The sequence below is a fragment of the Lissotriton helveticus genome, chromosome 2_1, assembly GCF_964261635.1.
Source record: "Lissotriton helveticus chromosome 2_1, aLisHel1.1, whole genome shotgun sequence".
Classification (NCBI taxonomy): Eukaryota; Metazoa; Chordata; class Amphibia; order Caudata; family Salamandridae; genus Lissotriton; species Lissotriton helveticus.
This window is the reverse complement of record NC_136059.1, coordinates 2,009,859,771-2,009,880,566: the sequence shown is the minus strand read 5'-3', so window position 1 is coordinate 2,009,880,566 and position 20,796 is coordinate 2,009,859,771. Positions and strand designations below refer to the sequence as shown.

At 42.7% G+C, this 20,796-nt stretch overlaps 1 protein-coding gene across 3 annotated transcripts in view; it reads right to left on the bottom strand.

Annotated features, from left to right (window-relative positions):
* The window catches only part of GUCY1A1 (guanylate cyclase 1 soluble subunit alpha 1), a 548,740-nt gene that overhangs the window by 155,746 nt on the left and 372,198 nt on the right, over window positions 1-20,796 (bottom strand). For all 3 annotated transcript variants that reach the window (XM_078676973.1, XM_078676975.1, XM_078676974.1), the window contains exons 5-6: window positions 16,893-17,602; window positions 8,591-9,076 (exon numbers count right to left, since the gene is read on the bottom strand). In XM_078676973.1, coding sequence (XP_078533099.1) covers window positions 8,591-9,076; window positions 16,893-17,602 — 1,196 coding nt within the window. The remainder of the gene's footprint in view (window positions 1-8,590; window positions 9,077-16,892; window positions 17,603-20,796) is intronic.

Here is a 20,796-nt window from a genome sequence, read left to right as displayed (position 1 = left end):
TGGTGTGGTTCAGCTGCGATGCCTTCCTGCGTTGCAGCTTACAGAGCAAGTCGGCTGATTGCGGAAATATGATACGACATGACGAACAGTTTGACAAGTCATCACTACCCACTTGGGATTTAATTTTGCAAAAAAGACAGCAAGTACACGACGTCTCACGGGAGTAAAATTGAGGCACTACAGTAACCATCAGGCCATGGGGATGGCCACGCCCAACCGGGCGGGGACTGAAGTACTTATTCAATGCTTTAAAAAACTGCCGTGTAACTCAGCTGGCATTTGCTCGCAGCCCATTAAGAAGTACGGACAGTATGAAACGCGTCGGCAGCAGTTTATCGTGTGAGGCTGTCCTGCTGTTTGAATATTGTTTTTTCTGCAATAAATTTGAAAGCGGAGTGAAATCGACTTGAGGTGGCTCCGTTACAGCGGACAACTTGTGTTGGATTTGTAGTGCGGGCCCGCCTGAGTCGCGAGGGGTGCCCCGCCATGCCCTGGTGTGGTTCGGCTGCGACGCCATCCTGCGTTGCAGCTTACAGAGCAAGTCGGCTGATTGCGGAAATATGATACAACATGACGAACAGTTTGACAAGTCATCACTACCCACTTGGGATTTAATATTGCAAAAAAGACAGCAAGTACACGTCATCTCACGGGAGTAAAATTAAGGCACTTCAGTAACCATCACTCCATGGGGATGGCCACGCCCAACCGGGCGGGGACTGAAGTACTTATTCAATGCTTTAAAAAACTGCTGTGTAACTCAGCTGGCATTTGCTCGCAGCCCATGAAGAAGTGCGGACAGTATGAAACACGTCTGCAGCAGTTTATCGTGTGAGGCTGTCCTGCTGTTTGAATATTGGTTTTTCTGCAATAAATTTGAAAGCGGAATGAAATCGACTTGAGGTGGCTCCCTTACAGCAGGCAACTTGTGTTGGATATATATATATATATATATATATATATATATATATATATGGCCTTATACAATTACAACGTACCACTGCGCATCGGAGGTTTATTGTTAACACTTTATATAACCATTTAAATACACTGTTTGTACAGTACATGTTCATCTTAATGGATGTTCTTGGCTCATAGAAAGGTAGCAGCAGACTAAGGGCATTATTACTAGGTTAGGCGGACTCACATCGGCCGACACCATTGCGGATTAGGAACCACCCGACATTAGGTCGGCGGTTCTGACCGTAATATTTGGATGTGACCACCCACAGGGCAGTCGGAAGGTTCCATTATTCAAAGGAAGTTAGTGTGGTGGGCGGAAAAGGACAGATGCACAGGCTTCCATTGAAACAAATATGTTTTTAAACATCCCTGCACCGTGGGGCAGGCACCTGAGAGCCAGGAGTGAAGGGGGCCCTTATATGTGCCTCCGATGTCACTTTCTGACAGCCTATCCATGTCGGAAAGTCCAACATGGAATGCCTGGTGTAGGAAGGTGGAATCCGACTGCATGGTTACCCCCCCCCCCCCCCTTTTTTCCTGGTGTTTTGATGGTTTTAGACATAGTTTGGCTGGGATCCAGTTATTCAGGGCCCCAGCCTATCTGCTTTCCTCTCTAAATTGATTGTATATACTTTAGGTACACTCCAGATTGGTTAGTGGGTTACCCTTGTGAGTCCCTAGTATATGGTACCTTAGGTATCAAGGGCATAGGTACCCCAGAGGCCTACCGGGGGCTGAAGCATGTATTATGCCACCCCTGGGAAGCCTTCAAAAATGGCACCACAGGTCTGCTACTGCAGCCTGGGTAAGGTGGTACTTATACCCCTTACTAAGATATAGAATACCTATATCTACCTTTACATACAGGCACATATAAACCTATAAGTCACTCCTATAGCAGGCCTTGACAATCCTGAAGGCAGAGTGTGTGGTTTTGTGTGAGAGGGTGCCCAAGCATGAGTTGAGCCCCTCTGCAGCTTTTGGAATCACTTCCTTATAGCTATTCTGTGATACAGCCATACCATATACTCTTAAGTGCATTATAACCTTGCGGTAAATGCTATCTATGGAATTGCTGCATCAAAACATGTCGTGTTTGGTGTCAAACATTTTGGAATCCTCGCCCCCCACCCCCGCCAGTTCTGGCGGCAGGGGTAGAATTCCTCCCTTGTAGAGACATGTACACACTTACCTGACCGGTAATAGTTTAAAAGAGATAGAGTTTAAAAGAGCCCCAGCATCACAATATGGATGCTGCTTCCACAGACATGAGTCTGCCCTCTTGCTGTTGGATGAAACTCCAGCAGGGGAGGCCTGGACAATAGGTTTCCTGTCCAGGGAGGTGTAACCTCCCCCCCCAGACAGGCTTTAAACTGGGGCAGTGTGGGTACATTCATCCCCCCCCCAGACAGTGCCTGGGGCACACAAGGTGTCCCTGTGCATACCCCAGTTCAAACCTGTAGCAGGGGCGCTCAGCCCTTGCTCTGGTGCGAAACTGGACAAAGGGGAAGGGGTGTAACCACCCCCTCCCCAGGTCCTCCCATAGACCTTAGAGTTAGTCCATCCCCTAAACGTAGTATAAGTATAGGCACCCAGTCCCTAGGACTTTAGATTACCCTGGACAAAACTCTGCAACATATATCCTGGAACTTCTACATTCTATTTCAACAAGAAGACGGAAGGATCTCCTTTGGGGTCAAGGAGTGACTCCCCTATTCAAACAGGCATCAAAGACGCATCTTGCCGGTCTGCATTTTCAAGGCTCCCGCCGGATCCTGAAGAATCGGCAACACAGGACATGGACTTCCAGACATATCTGAGGTTGACACGAGATCTCAGCAAAGCTGAGACCTGTAGCCATCACGAGAGACGTGGGACCTGAACTCTTGGACACCAGGCACATTTGTCAGTGCACCTACTTCCCGAGGTTTCCCGAAGTTGTGCATTGGGCTACTCGTAGTCCAAGCCCTGAGCACCATCTGCACTGAAGATTGTGGGCCTACACTCCACCAGTGTTCTGTGGGCCAGCTTCTAGCATTTCTGCTCGAGGCCCCTTTGCGATCCCTGGTCCGTCGACTGGTGGGTCCCCACGAAGGTAACTCTTTTATTTCTTGGGCTTCCTTGGTTGCTCCAGACGAGCCCTGACTCCCCTCCAAAGGGTGAGTCCCTCAGACCTGGCTGGTCTGCTCCGAAGCCAATCTTTGCATTCTGCATGGGTTGCTGTTGCCTAAGCTTGTTTTGTCTAATCCGGATACCGATGCTGCAGCACTCGACATCTGATGTGGGACAGCTCGAATCCAGCTCCTGGTTGTCGTTGACACCTCCTGGTCTCCGTGGCTGAAGAGTCAAGCTTCACCTCCTGCACCTGATGTCAGCCAACATCGGTGGGCATCTTTTTACTGCTTCCCTGGTCACTGGCAAGTGACCCAGACTCTGTCCTCTCTGCTTTCAGGTTCTTCAGATCTTCAATCCACCCTTGGTTCCATCCGGGCACTTTTCATCTGGTCACCTGCAGCACTTCTTTGCAGCTCTCCATAGAAAACGACGACGAAACCCGACAGGAAAATACACCTATGCACCTGGCTTCCCTAGGTGAGGTAACACGAGTACTTGGGTGCTCCCGTGGGTCTTGGCTCTCAAACTGTCCAGCACTGAAGGGGTTTGTTCCTAGTCCACTCCTAAGTGTCCATAATCTTTAAAAATCTAATCGCAACTTTCACCTTAGAAGTCAATGGTGATTCGCGGCTGTGTTTAGACACTGCACGCGTTCCCCGTGGGTCTCCTGCGTCCCTACTTTGGGTGGTTCCTGGTTGCCCCAGTGGTTCTACAGGCCCTAGGCCTTGTCTCCATGTTCACAGCGGTACTTATACCACTTTATTAGTATATGGTTTGTGAGGCCCCTAGAGCAAAACGTATACTGTGCTAATTTGCTGTCTGCTAAATAAGTTTACTTTGTGTACTTTCGCCTCAAGCCTCAAAAAGAGACTAGAGGGATGTGTTTAGAATAAATACATATATATTTTATATATAGCTGGACCTGGTGTGGTTGTCCTTTAATTTGTTCATTAACAAGATTATAGACTGGTAAAACAAGCTGCTTTACATTCCTTCAAGACTTAGCCTGAAGGTTGCTCTCCACAGCTACCACTAGGATAGCTTTCTATAAAGGTTGTCTTTAAACCTACCATCAATAAGGGTCGTTTGGACTGGTGCAAGGTGCTCACTAGAATAGTGGACAGCATATGCCAGGCCAACTTCTCACAACTGGCAGAAACCAACTTCATCATTTTGACGGCGGAGCCCTTGTCATTAAGGGTATATGAAGGGTTTCCAATGCATCGATGGGCTCCTTGAACCCATCGGAAAGCGTTGGAACATCCCTCCACTTGCTGCCTCCGACAGCAGAAAATGTTGGTTGCAGTCCGACCACCATCGTAATCGGGCCCAAAGTGTCTAAACAATCAGGATTTACAGATGCGCAGCAAAGAGACACATTCTGAGGAATCTCTTAACCCCTCCTATGCTCATGACGAGCTAAGCTCATCATGAGTCACGGTTCTCGTGAGCTCATGACGAGGTGAGCTCGTCAGGGCCGTTAGAACGCTTACACGCAGGGATTATTCCCCTGCTGTGCTGAGCGTTCTATTGAAACGGGCGTGGTCGTGACGAGCTCAGCTCGTCATGAGCACACGAGAATCGTGGCTCATGACGAGCTGAGCTCGTCATGAGCACCGGGGCCCTGTGTGCGCCCCCTCCCCCCAGCACAGCAGGGGAATCGGGCCAGCAGCGAAGGGGTTAAAGTGTCAGATAACAGGCATTAGGTGAAGATGTTGGGAATAAAATGCTGAATAGGACTGCTTTCTATAACTACTACAGATGTCTCTGTGTGCAATACAGATGACATTACAAATGCATGATCCTGTATAGGAAGCTATTGTACCTTCTGAACTTTCAAGACAGCATAAACAGTTCAGAGCCCCTCCTTAACAACCTAAACGTGGCACTGTTTAGAACCTGCTGATGCAGCAAAAAGAATCTGACAGACAAAAATAAAGAACATAAACACAATTAAACACAAGGAGATGGAGCGCTGGAGCGTTGAAACTTTTCAGACACTCACCACCAGACACCGATCTGGGTTGAATCCATCATCGTTCTTTATCTCACTTCGCCACGTCACTTCAGACCCAGCTATACGCAAATCAGTCTTGACACTGTGCCTCATGGGAACAGTCCAGATGGAACTGCTAAGCCAGGTCCTCCCTGGCCTGGAAACAAGCATTCTGGGGCTGAGTTTGGGGCATCACCCCATCTCAGCCAGGATATCTTGAATCCAGTGACACAGTGAGCCCGGAACCCACATCTGGGTATACCCAGCACACGTAGGTCAAGAAAGCAAAAGACACACAGATGATGGATGGAATGCAGAAAACATCAACCATTCACCTCCAGTCAAAAGATCTGGGTTTAATCCATTGTTCTTTTGCTAACCATGCCACCCCAGTTTAGACACAGCCATTTGCAAATCAGTCTTGACCCTGTGCCTCATGGGAACAGTCAAGCCCGAACTGACAAGCCAGGTCCTCCCTGGACCAGAAACAAGCATCCTGGGTCCGGTTTCAGGGCATCACCCCATATCAGCCAGGCTTGCTTGAATCCAGTGACACAGTGAGCGTGGGGCCATGTCTGGGCATACCCAGCGCACTTAGGGCAAGAAAGAAATTTGGCTATGGGTAGCCGGGTGCTTCCAGCTATTTCCTGCTGCTGGTGGAGACAGGAAGAGGATAGAGGAGAGGTGGCAACCCCCCAACCCTGCCTCACTTACCCACCCATCCCGACACTCACGATTGGTAGCAGGCGCTACTGGGCAAAAATCGAATCAAGGCAAAACAATTCAGAGTGCAAGAGAGTGCTTTACATAGAATGAAGTAATAATAATAATAATAATCCACATTTGTAAAGTGCACAATCACCCGTAAGGGTCTCTAGGCGCTGGGGGCCGTCGGGAAGATTAAGCAAGCTATTGCCCAGAGTCACATGGTGCTGGGCTAACCTGCCGCCGGAGCCGGGGATCGAACCCTGATCCCCAGATTCCAGCGTCAGTCGCCCTGGCCGCGGCGCCACACCTCTCCCACTAGTAAGCTAATGTACATAAGATGACATACACCTCTCATGCTATAAGGTCGATAGGATGGGGAAACAGAGGGTTTCCATATAAGTAAGGAAAAGAAAGAAGATCATATAGGATGATGTTCAGAGTTAATAATTAAGCAGTGATGATTAATACATTTATTTGCACACATAGGGGACAGTTAGTGCACAAAAAATGCCACCTGCACCCACAAAAAAAGGATCAAGATTAACTGAATAGGGCTGCGAATTTTGCAGTACAAATGGAAAGTGGTATATCATTCTGGTTTGGGTACATTTGTGCTGTCTCACCTGTGGGATTGATGTAGATACACGGGTGTTACTAGGGGAGAAAGTGTCACATTCATTGCAAATGCTGGGAATGCACACAACAGTCCCCGCCGGTGCAGGTAAAGCGGTGGGGGCAGTGGAGCAGGGCAGGGGGAAGTCGACATATGACGGAATGTTTTTTATTTATTTTATTTTATTTATTCCGTCATCTGTCGATTAACCCCCTATCACCCCGCCACCGCCCCGCCCCACCATGCTTACCTGCGCCAGCCACAGCTGGCACATAAGGGCATTGCTTTCTGAGTATTTACAATCAATCTAAATACATTTCACGTCTTAATTATGCACATAAATTAGCACCGAAACAATAGGAATTAGTAGCACAGAATAAAAGGTAAGGCCCATGGAAAATGCCTAATTCGGGAGCACTGAGGAAAGCATGTTTTTACGAACCAGAATAATAAAAAAAAATGAAAAGCTGTACCATGCATTTGTTGACATGATCGGTACTTGCTTTTTACATACAATGCTCTCCCATACTGCCTTCCTCCTCTTTCCTTATATGCTGAATTGTAATGAAACACACTTCTCTAACATTAGTTAAAAGTGAAAGGCACAGATACCTTTAAGGGTAAAAATTGTGCTACATATAAAATACAGATAAATACATGTATATGACCTTATGGCAATAGAATTTCTGTTCTGCAGACAATCCACCCTTGTAAGTTTGGAGCTGAGAGGCAGGCAGGTAAGAAATAAAAAAAATCTAACATTTCCAGGTATATGCCCAGCAGTTTCGCTTAGCATTTTGTTAACTCAAAAAAGGAGTTTATCTACATAATTGATAGGTGCATGCAGCCATATGCTTGGATGTACCGATCTGAATTCTGCCGGTGACTAATACTTTGATCTTGCATCTCCTTTTCCCATAACTCAAATAAAATTAAGAGTTTACCTGCATTTCTTTTGTTATTACAGGTAACTCGCTATTAAATAGTATCAGAAGCTCCAACTTTAATGGCTCTGTGTATTTTGCACTTCAATGGAGCCTTTCATAGATGCATTTTGCATCAAGTAAAGAAGTACTTCTGTAGTACTCGTTTACATACTCTTATATGCTTTAGTGAATTAATCTCAAAACATCTAAAATGGGAATATTCAGTGAATATTGATGAACAGCTAGTAGAAATAGAAAGAACAGCTCCCCTTGGCACTTGCACTAATTGGAAGTTGGACTTTTCAGGGCGGATCTGCAAAGGAATATATAAGTTCATCAACAAGAACTCCTGTACCACTGCTTCCCTTACTCATAAATGCTTATGTGAATATGCGCTTTTATACTCTTTGCCTATAACAGTCTCCATGCAGTATTTATTCCTAAAGCACAGATATCACAATGGAAGTTGCCTGATTTAGGGTTCAGAATGCCTGCACTCTAAGTTTAGAGATGTTTGCAGGACCAGAGGAAATCTCTAATAATGGACAGGAACTGCAGTAAAGGTCGTTCCTGTCAATGAGTTAAAAGTTCGATGGACGGCTCCATCAAACGTGACACCAATCAAACTTTTAATTTGTTTCTATTTCTTCAAAAACAAAACACCAAAAGGGATTTTGTTTAAAAAAAAAAAACTAATGACCCCCACACTATGAGAGTGTTCTCCCATGGTGTACAGATATTTAAACATTTTTAATATCCCTAAGCACTAGTTTTTTCACAGCGGCAAGAGATAGTAAAACTTGACCATTCGACTGCCCACTCAAAATAGGGTGGGTGGTCAAAAGGCCAAACCTCTGACTGCCCTCACTTCATCGGGCTGTTGGAGGGGGTATGTCAGTGATAGAGATGGAGTAATCTCAGTCACTGGCATAGGTAAGGTCCGCCCAACTGGAAATAAATCTGATGGACCTTGGGTTTGGTGGAGGGGACTCCATTGCCGCTGCAACAGTGTACTCTCTCCACCAAACTCTCAGCTCCACATTCTTTGTGACTTACTGATTCAAGACTGCCACTCACCCACCTTACAGTATCTACTGCTGTTAGTCACTACATTTTCTTTAATTTTCTTTAATCTACATTTTGTTTACAATTATTCCTTTAGTTTGCTCCTAATAAGCTACTTCATGTCACTCTATAAAGTACACATTTGATGGCAAGTTTGTGTCAATATGTAACATAAATCAAAGTGATGAAACAAATGTTCACTACCTTGTAGACATCGAGATCTCCACACTGGTAATCAAAGCGCGTGTACAACTCATTGAGCATGGTGATGACCTGCATGGGCGAGCACTGGGAACAGATTGCAGTGAATCCCACAATGTCAGAGAAGAGCATGGTGACCTGGCTGAACTTCTTAGCTTGCACCGTTTGTCCCTGCCACAGCTGCTGAGCAACTTCACCAGGAAATATAGAGAAGAGCAAGTCAACAGTCTTCTTCTTTTCCTCTTCAAGGGCTTGGTGGGCCATTTCCAGTGTCTCTTTAATCTTTCCTAATCTTTTCTTCAGCCCATCTTGAGCTCTGGCCTGTTCGCCTATCAGGACAACATCCCTCATGGCGTTGTGGATAGGAATATCTGACAAGTATAATCCACGTCCTGTGAAGTCTTCTAATTTATCTACACAGGGAGATCCCAGAAACAGAATAGCGCTGGATTCAAAAACATAGATCATCTGGCCTTTCAGATCCATAACCTGAGAATAAAGCAAGAACAGACATTATTCATACAAGTGCCATGTGTAGGGTAGTGACAGGGTCCATATTTTGGAGCGTCACAAAAAATAGTTGATCATTGGGATTGTTAAATTACAGAACAGCATTTTATAAGCAAATCTAAAGCAGTGATCCCATATTCTTGATAGCCAGCTGAATACTGAAGCCTTATCTACTAGATATGCATTTTGTGGCAGGAAACTCAATGTGGTATTTTGTATATATATGCTTTTGTTTTACATTATTACCAAAAGTTGCTGCATTATTTTCTAATCATTCGAAGAATTTAGTTAAAATTATAATACAAAATACTAATGTTATTCCTATTCTTCAACAACTCGTGGTGGTGTATCAGATATTCTACCCAGCTACTCTCAATCATGTTTGCTTCTTTTATTATCTACCAGTGTTCATAAGAGAGACTGGGAATTGTATTCCTCAAGAATTGGTTGTATCATTGAAACTGTTTAAAATCCCTCTTATTTACAGAATTTGCAGATACCTACATAGCCTAATTTGTGTGTGGTGTACTCATTGCAAATCTGGGTGATTCTCAGTCCCTTTCGTGCATTTTAACATTAGGCAACATCTTCTTGGACTAAGTATCATCCTGATGGAGAATATAGGTGAGCTATTTTTTCAGGACACTTGAATTATGTATCATGCTACTTCAGGAAAGTAGGTTAAGGGAGGCTTATCATCACTGCTTACCCTATTACAGTAAAGCAGTATCTTTTCCCAAGTCACCAAGGTGTCTGTTCTGGCCCTCCCGTTACATTATCATAATAGAGTACTTCCCCTTCCAGTTCCATGCAATAAATAACCCTCCCTACCCACTGCTTGAAATTTCTAGCTCTAAGTGACTTCCAATTTAGTGCTATGAACCTTCAGGCAATCAAAAAGGCTAGGTTCATAATTCTATTACCTGAATTTCTACTTCATGGGCTGAATGATCAAAGCGTAGACATGGGTTCCTGGCTTTAAGATCTCTGCCATTTGAAATGTGCATTCCTATGTGTCAATGACCCTCCCCCAGAACCGTTTTATATTCAAGCAAGATCAGGCCATATGATAGAACTCTACATTTAGGCGCAAAGAACCTGTGGCAATTAGCTGTAATCGAAGGATACATCATGGATATCTCTCCAAGGGAGGAACATCCTAAGCAAAAAATGTAATTATTGCAATTGGAATCTCATATTTATATGTAGCTTAGAGGTTTGTGGTAGAATCAACGTACAGACTGTGTCTGTCAAGTCTGATCCCATGTCCTGTGACGTTGATCCCTTAAGTCCAGTAAAACAGTCTGTGCATTGGAAAGTGGTTCTTTATAAACTATTGTCAAAACCTTACTTTCTGTCCCTACTGCAACATCAACAAGGTACTACATATAAGAGATTCAGCTGTCATTCTGATCCATCCTTCTTTGCAAGAGTAAGCCAATTATTGTTCATTTTAGGTAGGGTGCAGGACATTGGGTTTGTGGTTAAGGGGATTGTATTGTAACTGTACTACTACTAAACTGAGAAAAATCCTAATTTTAAGAATTCTGTTATTCACAGAAGGCATTTAGGAGTCTAAAAGTTAGGAGTCCTAACTTTACTACTACTAAACTGAGAACAATCCTAAAGACTTTCCGTTTTCACAGAAGGCATTTGGGAGTCTTAAAGTTAGGAGTCCTAACTTTACTACTCCTAAACTGAGAAAAATCCTAATTTTAGGACTTTCGGTATTCACAGAAGGCATTTAGGAGTCCTAAAGTTAGGACTCCTAACTTCTGTGAATACCGAAATGAGTAAGTGCCTTCTGTGAATACCAAAATGAGTAACTGCCTTCTGTGAATACCAAAATGGTAGTAAGTTTAGCATTTTGTCTTGTAAGTTCTGTGAATCGGGCCCTTACTATCTAACATTCTTGCATATGATGAACCAGATGTTTACTACCAACAGTTATCTGTGAGAAGATCAAACTTCAGTAATCAATCTGCTTTAATATATGCAGGGGTTTGGCCTGCCATCACAGTATTTAGAGAGGTGATGTCTTCACTCATACACTCACCAAAATGTGGATGAAACCATTAATTAACAAGAGCTAGAGTGCCATCAGGTATCTTGTGAACTTTGAGAAGAACCTGAGTGCATGACGGTATTGGTGAAATTGAACATTCTTAAAATCATGCCACTACCATATAATTAATCACTGTATTCTTTACCTCACAAAAATAGTAAAATAAGTTAATTTGTTCAGGCTATTCAATTCTTCGATTTCTGTTTGGCTTGTTTTGATTTCTATTTGAGCCTGACATTCTTCATGGACCATGTGCCATGGTCTTCCATATTTCTGCAAATTCTTCACCATCTCCCATACAAACTATGGGACACTTCTTCGAATGTGATTCACAATCACACACTGCATTGTAAATAGTCCTTATTCTACTGTTGAACTCTGTTGATCTCAAAATCATTGGGGGATGATCGTGATACTATACTTTGGTTCAAGTCAACATCAGTTCATCTTTTACCCATATTGCAACTGGTTTCCGAGAACAATACTTTTTTTTTGGTTTGGTTCTTGTAAGTAGTAACTTTACAAACAGTTTATAAAATTTTGGGAAAATTCAAATCCTTAATAGTCTCTATAAGTCAACAACAATATTTTGTCACAGAACAGTGTCTAATGAAGAAAAATAACTAGGATGTTGGTGAGAGCTGACAAAGCAACTATTGTTCTCTGATAAAGGTACTATAAAACACCTTTGGGCACTCCAGCTAAACGCCTAAATTTTGCCTTAAGCAGTTCATTCCTGTATCACCTATCCAACCTTCCACTTTTGCTCAATATTTCTTCTAGTCTTTATTAGTGCTCCTATCGATATAACACACGTTATTTATTTTCAGAAGGGGAAGTCATCAATGCATCTTATTGTGTTTTCTTTCCTTCGTGAAAATAGATGTTCAGTGGTTTTACAGCTCATATACTGTCAATCATGAACCACTTTCTGTCAAGAATTCTTGTAACTATTTCCTGATACTCTGTGTTCATGATGTTGTCAACAGATCCTGCCATTTTTAAACAGCTGAGCTAGAATATTGGAGCTCCAAGGACAAACAGATTTTCATTTGTCCATGCAACAAATCCCCAAGGATTGCAACCTTCCAGGAAAAATCGAGATCGGCCACCAAACATTCATGTTTACTATTTGCCACTTCCTTGCACTTGTATCATATCAGGAGATCATCTCTGTGCAGGGGGACAGAACAGTGTCTTCCAGTTCTCAGGGGGCTACAAGGAGGCTGAAAATGCACCAAGACACAATGCTACCTGCTCATCTACTTAATGCAAGCTCAGGGACAAACAGGTGAACCACGTAGCCCAGGACTGCAGTCAAAAGGCTTGTTACTATAATATGCATTTCTGTGTTCAAATGATGCAAGCCACTGATCTGGAAAAAAGAGCGCTCCAGATACAAACATGTTTGTGAAAATCACTAAGGAAAGTTTAATGTAGGTTATTTGGTATACATGCACGAATATTTGCTATATCAAGGAGGAATGCTGAATTAGTTCAAACAGTAGGAATTATTTTAAAATGTACATTTAATCTATATTACAAATACAAAGTGATATGAAGAAATATTGTGTTCAGTAATAATACACATAACTAAGACATTCAAAATGTAATTAGTGACACTTGACACTAGATAAACCCAGTGTCTACTTAAAACATGTTTAACAAGGGATATACTGACGTAGGTGTCTTTTCTTGTGCTTTCTTGGTAATATTTATTATTCAAAACTTCACAGTTGCACCTGTGAACATCACCTACCATGTGAGAACTGATGTCGTTGGAATTCTGTCATTCTCCATAAATCAATGATTATAATAAGGAGAGCGTGAACACAGAGGGCAACCTCAAGAAGCCTGACATTAAACTAGAAGCTTTTGAGTCCAAAAAGAACAGTTGCACTGCATTCCACATAAATACAGCAAACCCCAGCAAGGAGAAGTGGAAGTAATGTATCACCTGCAACAGTAATTGGAGGATCTGGGCTAAAATCCCGGAACAACATCGAATTGATAGGAGTCCTCGATCTTCCGGAAGGACTGGGTATGAAAAAAATAAATGAGACGTTTTTGACTATTTTCATAGGTTTGGACACAAATGAGTGAAGGCCTACAGATTCCAGAGAACTTCATATAAAGAAGGATGGGTCTTTCATATTATTTCATCCAAAACGGGAACGAAGTGACGCTCCACTCCAAGGTGCACTGCTGAATACGTAATTCTTTCATAAAGAATGCATACACTTATCTATTGCTTATCAGTTTTTAATCCATGTACTCCAATTGTATTCACAAAATCACATTTTCATTCTCCAATCACATCTGAGAAAGCCCGAAATGCATTGGGTCAATTAAGATACACTGTAATGGACGACTATGTATTCTCTCGTGCTCCATAGAAAGGCCCGGATGGGCATATCTGCCGCATTTGAAGGGATTACGTACCATCTCACATGTGAATGGAGAATGAAACTGTGATTTTGTGAATACAATTGGAGTACATGGATTAAAAACTGATAAGCAATAGATAAGTGTATGGATTCTTTGTGAAAGAATTACCTATTCAGCAGTGTGCCTAGGAGTGGAGCGTCACCTTGTTCCCGTTTTGGATGTATTATCATGTGCATGCCGATCGGGCAGAGCACACGACTAAAGGCTGCACGCGATAATCAAATAAACTTGTCACCTAAAGTTATGAAGATAAGTAGTTTCAACAAAGGTGTGCATTCTGTCTCTCTCATTTTTCTGATCTTTCATATTATTACCATGATGAGGGTTGGAATGGACTATATGGATATCAAGCAGTGCCCGAAGGGCTGGTTTGATAGATCGGTGTGTGGGACGGTTTTTAGCAGTTTGATGGCCTGTTTTAAAGGACAGGTGGGCTGGTTTTAACTGTTGATTCCCCTGTTTTTCCCACACATACTGCCTGCAGCAAACACAAATGTATGCAATCTCGCATACCTTGTAAAATACCCATACATCCAGGGGCAGATTTAAAAGTCCCCTGCACCACCAGTACGTCACTTTCTGTGACATACTGGGGGCCTATTTTACTGCTCCATATTTACAAGGACAGGAAAAGCCACCCTGCGTGGCTTTTCCTGTCCTTGTAAATATGGCCCCTTTACACGCAGCACTTTGCGCGAAAGGGGTGTTCCATGGATGTTGCTGTGGGTGATTCCACCCAGGACCCATGAAACCAGACACATTTCCAGATTTACGAGGAATCGTAAATCTGGAAATGTGTCTGAATGCTTCACCTCCCCGGGGGAGGCGTAGGAAGGCGCAACAAGGAGAAACTTTTTCATTTCTCCTTGTTTTTCCTCTTTCAATGCGTGCTGCATTCTACAGCACACATTGAAAGAGGAAAATGCCTGTATTGATTGTTTTTGTGCAGGAAGATGCCCCTTCCTGCACAAAATCAATATCCCCACGACCCAGGCATCCTTGCACCATGGTGCAAGGGTGCCAGCGCCGGCGCATGGCAGCTGTTTGTGCGCCAGCGCAGGGGAGAGAACCGGAATGCAACATATTATTGTAAACATATTGCATTCCTGTGCTTTGGAAGTGCTGTAGCATGGCGCAGTTAAAAGGTCTTGCGATGCCGCACTGCGGCACTTCCTCGTAAATCTGCCACCCAGTCATTAAGGACAAGATTTACGGTCTTCTGATGCAGGGCAGGGCAGTGCTGCACGTCACCTTGCTAAGTGGCAAAAGTGCAGGAAGGGGCGCCATCTTGCACAAAAGCAGTCCTGGGAGGCTTATTCCTCTTTCTATGTATGCTGCAGAAATCAGCACACATAGAAAGAGGGCACGATGAGAAGAAATTGAGATATTTCTCCTTGTTGCGCTGCCCATGGGGAGGCATAAGGTTTTGGTGCATCCCCAGTTTTACAGGCTCTTGCAAATCTGGGGATGTGTCAAAATTAATGAGTGTTGCGTGGGAACATCCACGCAACACCCATCGAACGCCTTCCTAATTCAGAGTAAAGCAACACAGCAATTTGCGCTGCCTAGGGTTACTTCATAACAACGTGGCCATTCAAAGGCATGCACAGTGGCTTTGTGTGGCCTCATACATATGGTTTCAAGGTTTGTGACGCCCTTAACGGCAGCGTAAGCTTCTCACAAAGATTCCCCAAAGAGTTAAAAACTGTCCTGATTTACAAATGTGGGCCACTGTTCCAGCCGCGGCTGGTAGTAGGTGTAACTGCAGGGCGGTGACGTGGGGAAGGGGGAGGGCAGGGCGGGGGGTAGTAATGTATGGATTACAGACTTTAACAGGTAAGTAAACATTTAAATAAATAAAACGAATTTCGTTGTGCGCACTGCATCGCAGTTAGTGATGCAGTGCACAAAATTCGTTTTATTTATTTATATGTTTACTTACCTGGTAATGTCCGTAATCCATACATTACTTCCACCCACCCTGCACCTCCCCCTCCCCACGTAACCGCAAATCAGTTACACCTACTACCGGCCGTGGCTGCACTGTTCTAGCTATTTGATTAGCTAACGGGGCTGCTTTTATTTTTGTATACGGGCCGATTTTTTCCCAGTACAACTCTGACCATGATTCCAGTAACTGCATTACCGCAACTAATTGTTATGAGATTGTTATGAGATTATAGCAAATTCTACTTTAATGGGGAAAAAACGTAACGCCGAAGCTTTTCAAAATGTTTATGCACTTTATAACATACAACATTAATACTAATGCGCATATGTGGTATTTCCACATATCTTGGGGTGGTAATACCAATCAATCTTTCAAACTAAAAAACAAATGTTAAATGCACGGAAGTTCTCTGATGGTACATTTGCCATGCATTTCTCCACTTCTGCAATGTCTTGATAAGGGTTTATGGGTGGAAGTGATGGATGCCAAGACAAAGGCAGAGGAACATGATGGATGAATTATTAAAAGGTGGGGAAAGTAAAAGCCTAACGTTTCTTAAGAAATGCAACAAGTAGAAAGGATCATTCTTGAAAGAGAGATGCCAATTTTGGTATGTTCTCTCTGATCATGTGGTGTTGAAAAATGAAAGGAGAGGAATTGTCATAAACACTTGAGGTTGAGTCTCACAGTATGCATTGCCGGAGGGACCCAGAGTAGCCACAGAAAGTACATGGCAGCTCTTAGTTCAGGTAGTTGTTAAATTGCTACACTGCGTCAGTTCAAATAAGGATACTTGATACATTTTAATAATCTGAAACTAAGAAATAACATAGCTTTACAAAGGATTTAAACAGAAAAATATATTTCAAGTTTTACCTAAATGTGTTTAGGATGTTTTGCGCAGAGACGGTATTCTATTCTACTGTTATGCTCAAAATTCTTATGCATAATTGATTAAATCGCATCTTCTTAGAAAACCTTTATGTTAGAACCTACTTTGCAATGGATGCTGTGCTTGCGAATAGGTATTTTTGTGTTTTCAAACGCTTAGTGTTGTTTCTTATCTTTTATCTTCAATTTCTGAACTTGGATGTGCTGTGCCAGGGTAGCATCATTTAGCTTTTTTCGGCTCACAAGACAAAATGTGTTTCTGAAAAATCACTTTTACCATCCAGATCATTGCATGTGTATAGTACAGCATCTGATAAACCCAATGTGGACGTTCTTCAGGTCATAAAATATACCTTGTAAAGAGAAGGATTACAGCATAATCGCATTTCGGAAGCAAGTCAAAAAATAATGATGCACAGGACATCAATTACTTTCCTCACCTTTGAAGGCACTTCCAGCGTGTTTCCCCATCTTTTGACTCTGATGGTAAATTGCATATTCAGCATGGTCATGATCCCACTGAAGGTGCAGCCTATCTTAGGAGAGTGGATTTCAAAATACTCATCAAAGACAGTCTTTCCTGGAAAGTCTCTCTTGTTCAGAAGCCTCTTGATGCCATTGCCGATCTGCACCACCACCATGTCCTTGTCAAACATGAAGTGGAAAGGAAAGGTCTTACAGAACAAAGAGGCTGGGATCACCACTGAGGATTGTGGTCGGCAGGGAGATAGGGAAGGCTTTGTGTTCTTCATGTGCACTGAGTAGAGCAAGTAGGGCTGGTTAATGAATTCACTGCCATCGTTATTGAAGCAAGCAGGCACCCACCGTACTTCCACCTCCGTCTCATACAGAACATGAGCAGCCGCTTTGATAATGCCGGGGAAGATCAATGCTGTGATTTGTTTGGGGAAAAAGTAATACACATTTAAGAAATCTTGATCCTTTTCTAGGCAAAGTATAGATGCCCCCTCTAGATCTTTGCCTTCCTCTGCTCCGTGGCTCTGGCCACTCTGCTTTAGGTGAGTGGTAAAACTGTTCAAGAAGTCCTTCAGGCTTCCCCCAACAACTTCCAAGACGTGCTCATCTTCTTCGTAGCACAGACTGAAGAGCTCTTCACCAAGGGTTTCTTTGACGATCTCCACTGGAACACCTGCAAATGCACAGAAATTTTGTTTACACATTTAAAGTCTCAACAGCAAAATAAGATTAAAATGAAGACAAAGCCCTCCTGGAAATCACTTTGGGAAGAACAGTAAAAGTGACTTAAAAATCGGGAAAAAGTTAACTTAAATATTTACTATTTCAAAACTAAAACCATTTTATTGCCAAGTCCTATTTGCTAGGTGAAAAGAACAAACCGCACAGTCCTACCTGTGGCAAACCAGCTTGCGCTTTCTTTGCTATCTTGAATCGGGGGAGAAAATGGGACCCCAAAAACATCTGTATTAAACACATAACAGAACGCTGTAGAATGAGAGCCCAATTTATAGAGCCATTTAAGCAAGTTAGTCTGTCTCATGCCGGGGACCATAATCACAAAATGTCATAAATGCGTTTATTAACCCATAAGTATGTGTTATTGCTAGGACCGGTTGAAATTTCAATTACGCTGGTATAATTAGGATTATTTTGGGAATTTTATGTTAAGCTTGTTATGCAGGCTTTTACCATTTACAGCATTGCACCAGGTAACTTAATTATGCAGCGTTGATGGCACAATTATAGCGCAGGAACCTGTGCTTAAGTTGAGCAGGTGCTTTCTGATGCTTGGCACGGGCACTTAATTGTCAATATCAATGCTTGTGACAGTATGCCATTTGGTGGCACTGTTTGTCTAATACAGAGACGAGCACAACAGCAGTTGGTTATTAATTTAACATACCTTAAAATGGCTGTTACCTGCCTTTCAAGCCATTCCTACAGCTTTGGGGGCCTGGAACAGTCTGAATTGTCACAGTTGTATGGTTTCATGGGGAATGGTTGTGTTGGTACTGTCATAGTTGGCGGTATCAAGAGCAATGGGCTGGTGCAAGCTGCAGTGGCCTCATGACAAGGGCCCTTTCACTTATTTTTCCACAAATTAAGTATTGGCAGGAACAAAACAAATACCCAGAATGCGATTGGCAGTATTTTGTAATTGTATAGCTATTTTGTTTAGCAGGAAATGCACTCTCACATCAATTCTGTGCTACAATATACCACTGAATGCGATATTTGGATTTTGTGTAATTATGTCATAATATTTTAGTATTTTGCGTAATCACACTAAAACAAATTACACAATTTTTGGACACCCCTTTTTACATGAGTAAATCCTACTAAGGGCATGGGGAGTGTGCATGGTAGCTGGTTTCTCCATAGGAAAAATGTTTCTTCTTTATGGATTAAAAAAGTGCCACTGCAGAAATACGATGGCATTTCAGTGTGTGTACTTACAATTATGAAATTGTAAATGCCTTCGCACTTGTATGCAAAGTAATAACGTAATTCACAAAGTTTTTCCTAAAGGATGCCTGAAAACGTGCCACTCACGTAGCTTTCTGGGCAAGTTTCTAGAAAGCTTTGCGAATTCTTAAACATTGCAAATTTGTAATCATCCAAGTGCTTGCCAATATGATTTTTTTTCTGAATTGGTCCTGAGAGTCAGGATTTATTTGCTGCCCATTACTTACTAAGGACTAGATTTATAATCTCGTGAAAAGAAAATTTCACAGTGAGGGCGACGGAGTAAATTACTTATTTTAGAAATGACCTCCAAGCAGGAAGAAATTTCCTAAAGCATTGCCTGGAACCACCGTCAAGGGGTTCCTGTCAATGCTTTTTTGCAGTTTGGTGCAAGGCTCTGTCAACTTGACGGAGCCCTGCACCAAACTGTTTTCTTTTTTAAAAGAAAATACAAAATCAGGGTCTTCTTTTTGGAAATAAAAAATAAAACACTCCCCTCGCCGTGGGCCCATGGGCAGAAATAGAGCTCTGCTTCTGACAGCCCGTACTCCACAGGGCCATCGGAGGGGTTTAATCACAGCGGAGACGGAGCAGTCTCCACCCTGTTTAAACCAGACAATCTCCCACCATATTTGATCGAAATGTGGTGGGCGGATCATTATTATGGTGGTTAGCATACTCTGTCATCGATGTGACGGAGTATGCTCAATGCCAACATATAAATCAGGCCCTTAGTTAAATGTGAAATATCTGTCAGGAGGATCTTAAGATAGAGAAATACTATGAGGTTGAAAATGTGCTGTTTTTTCCTAATATGATTAGCCAGAAACAGACAATGTTCCTGACTCAAATGTATTTCTCTCTCCTACTGTGTATCAGTCTGTGTCACAGTGACATAATAAGACTGGTTAATCATTACAGTCCTTTGTGTGAGGCTAAAGTCACACTTCCCATGTGACTAAGTTTGGTTATTTTTAATGGATATTCTTTTCTGTGAAATGAAATGAAATGAAATAAAAAGGAGATTTATAAAGCGCAATACAATTACCAGAAGGTGTCAGGGCACTAGCTCATCTAGTAAAGAAGTGCCGTAAGGTTTTAATTTCAGAATCAGAGACTTAACAGACATGTTTTTAATGCTTTCCTGAAGACCAACCAGTGAGTTTTGTTGTTTAACCTCTGGGTGAGAGAGTTCCAAAGTCTGGCCATACCGACCAGAAAGCTTCTCCCACCCCAGGAATTTTTCCTGAACGTAGGGATCACCAAATTATAGGACTCAGTTGAGCATAAATGGTGCATTGGAGCGCACCGACGGAGGTGCTGCTTAAAAAAGGTTGGACCTGTGTCATGGGTAGCCTTAAAAGCTATGCAAAGAGCCTTGAACTCGATACGTCTCTTTACTGGTAGCCAGTATAATTCATTTAGCACAGAAGAAACAGTTTTATGTTTGGGAATATCTAGTAGAATGCACAAAGTGGCATTTTGCATAATCTGTAGTTTGTTCAAGCATTTGGTCCTGAGGTTGATGAAAAGACCGTTGCAATAATCAGCCCTGGACAAAATCAGCGCAGAGATCACCAGCTTGCGTAAATTAATAAGAATGAATGGAAGGGTTTTTCTAAATAGTTTTAATGTATAAAATGATACTGAGGTGACCTGACTTTCAAATGTGAGCTTGAAGTCAAAGATGACTCCCAAGTTTTTTACTTTAGTTGTAGGGGCTGCCAAAGAGCCCAGTTCCGATGTCCAGAAAGCTGGGGACCAAAAAGTACTTTTGCTGACCTAGAGTAGGACTTGCGTTTTGTTAGAATTCAATTTCAGACAGTTGGTGGCCATCCAGTCACCAACTTGACGGAGGCACCTAAAGAACTATGATGCTGTGTCCGAAGGCAAGCCTGT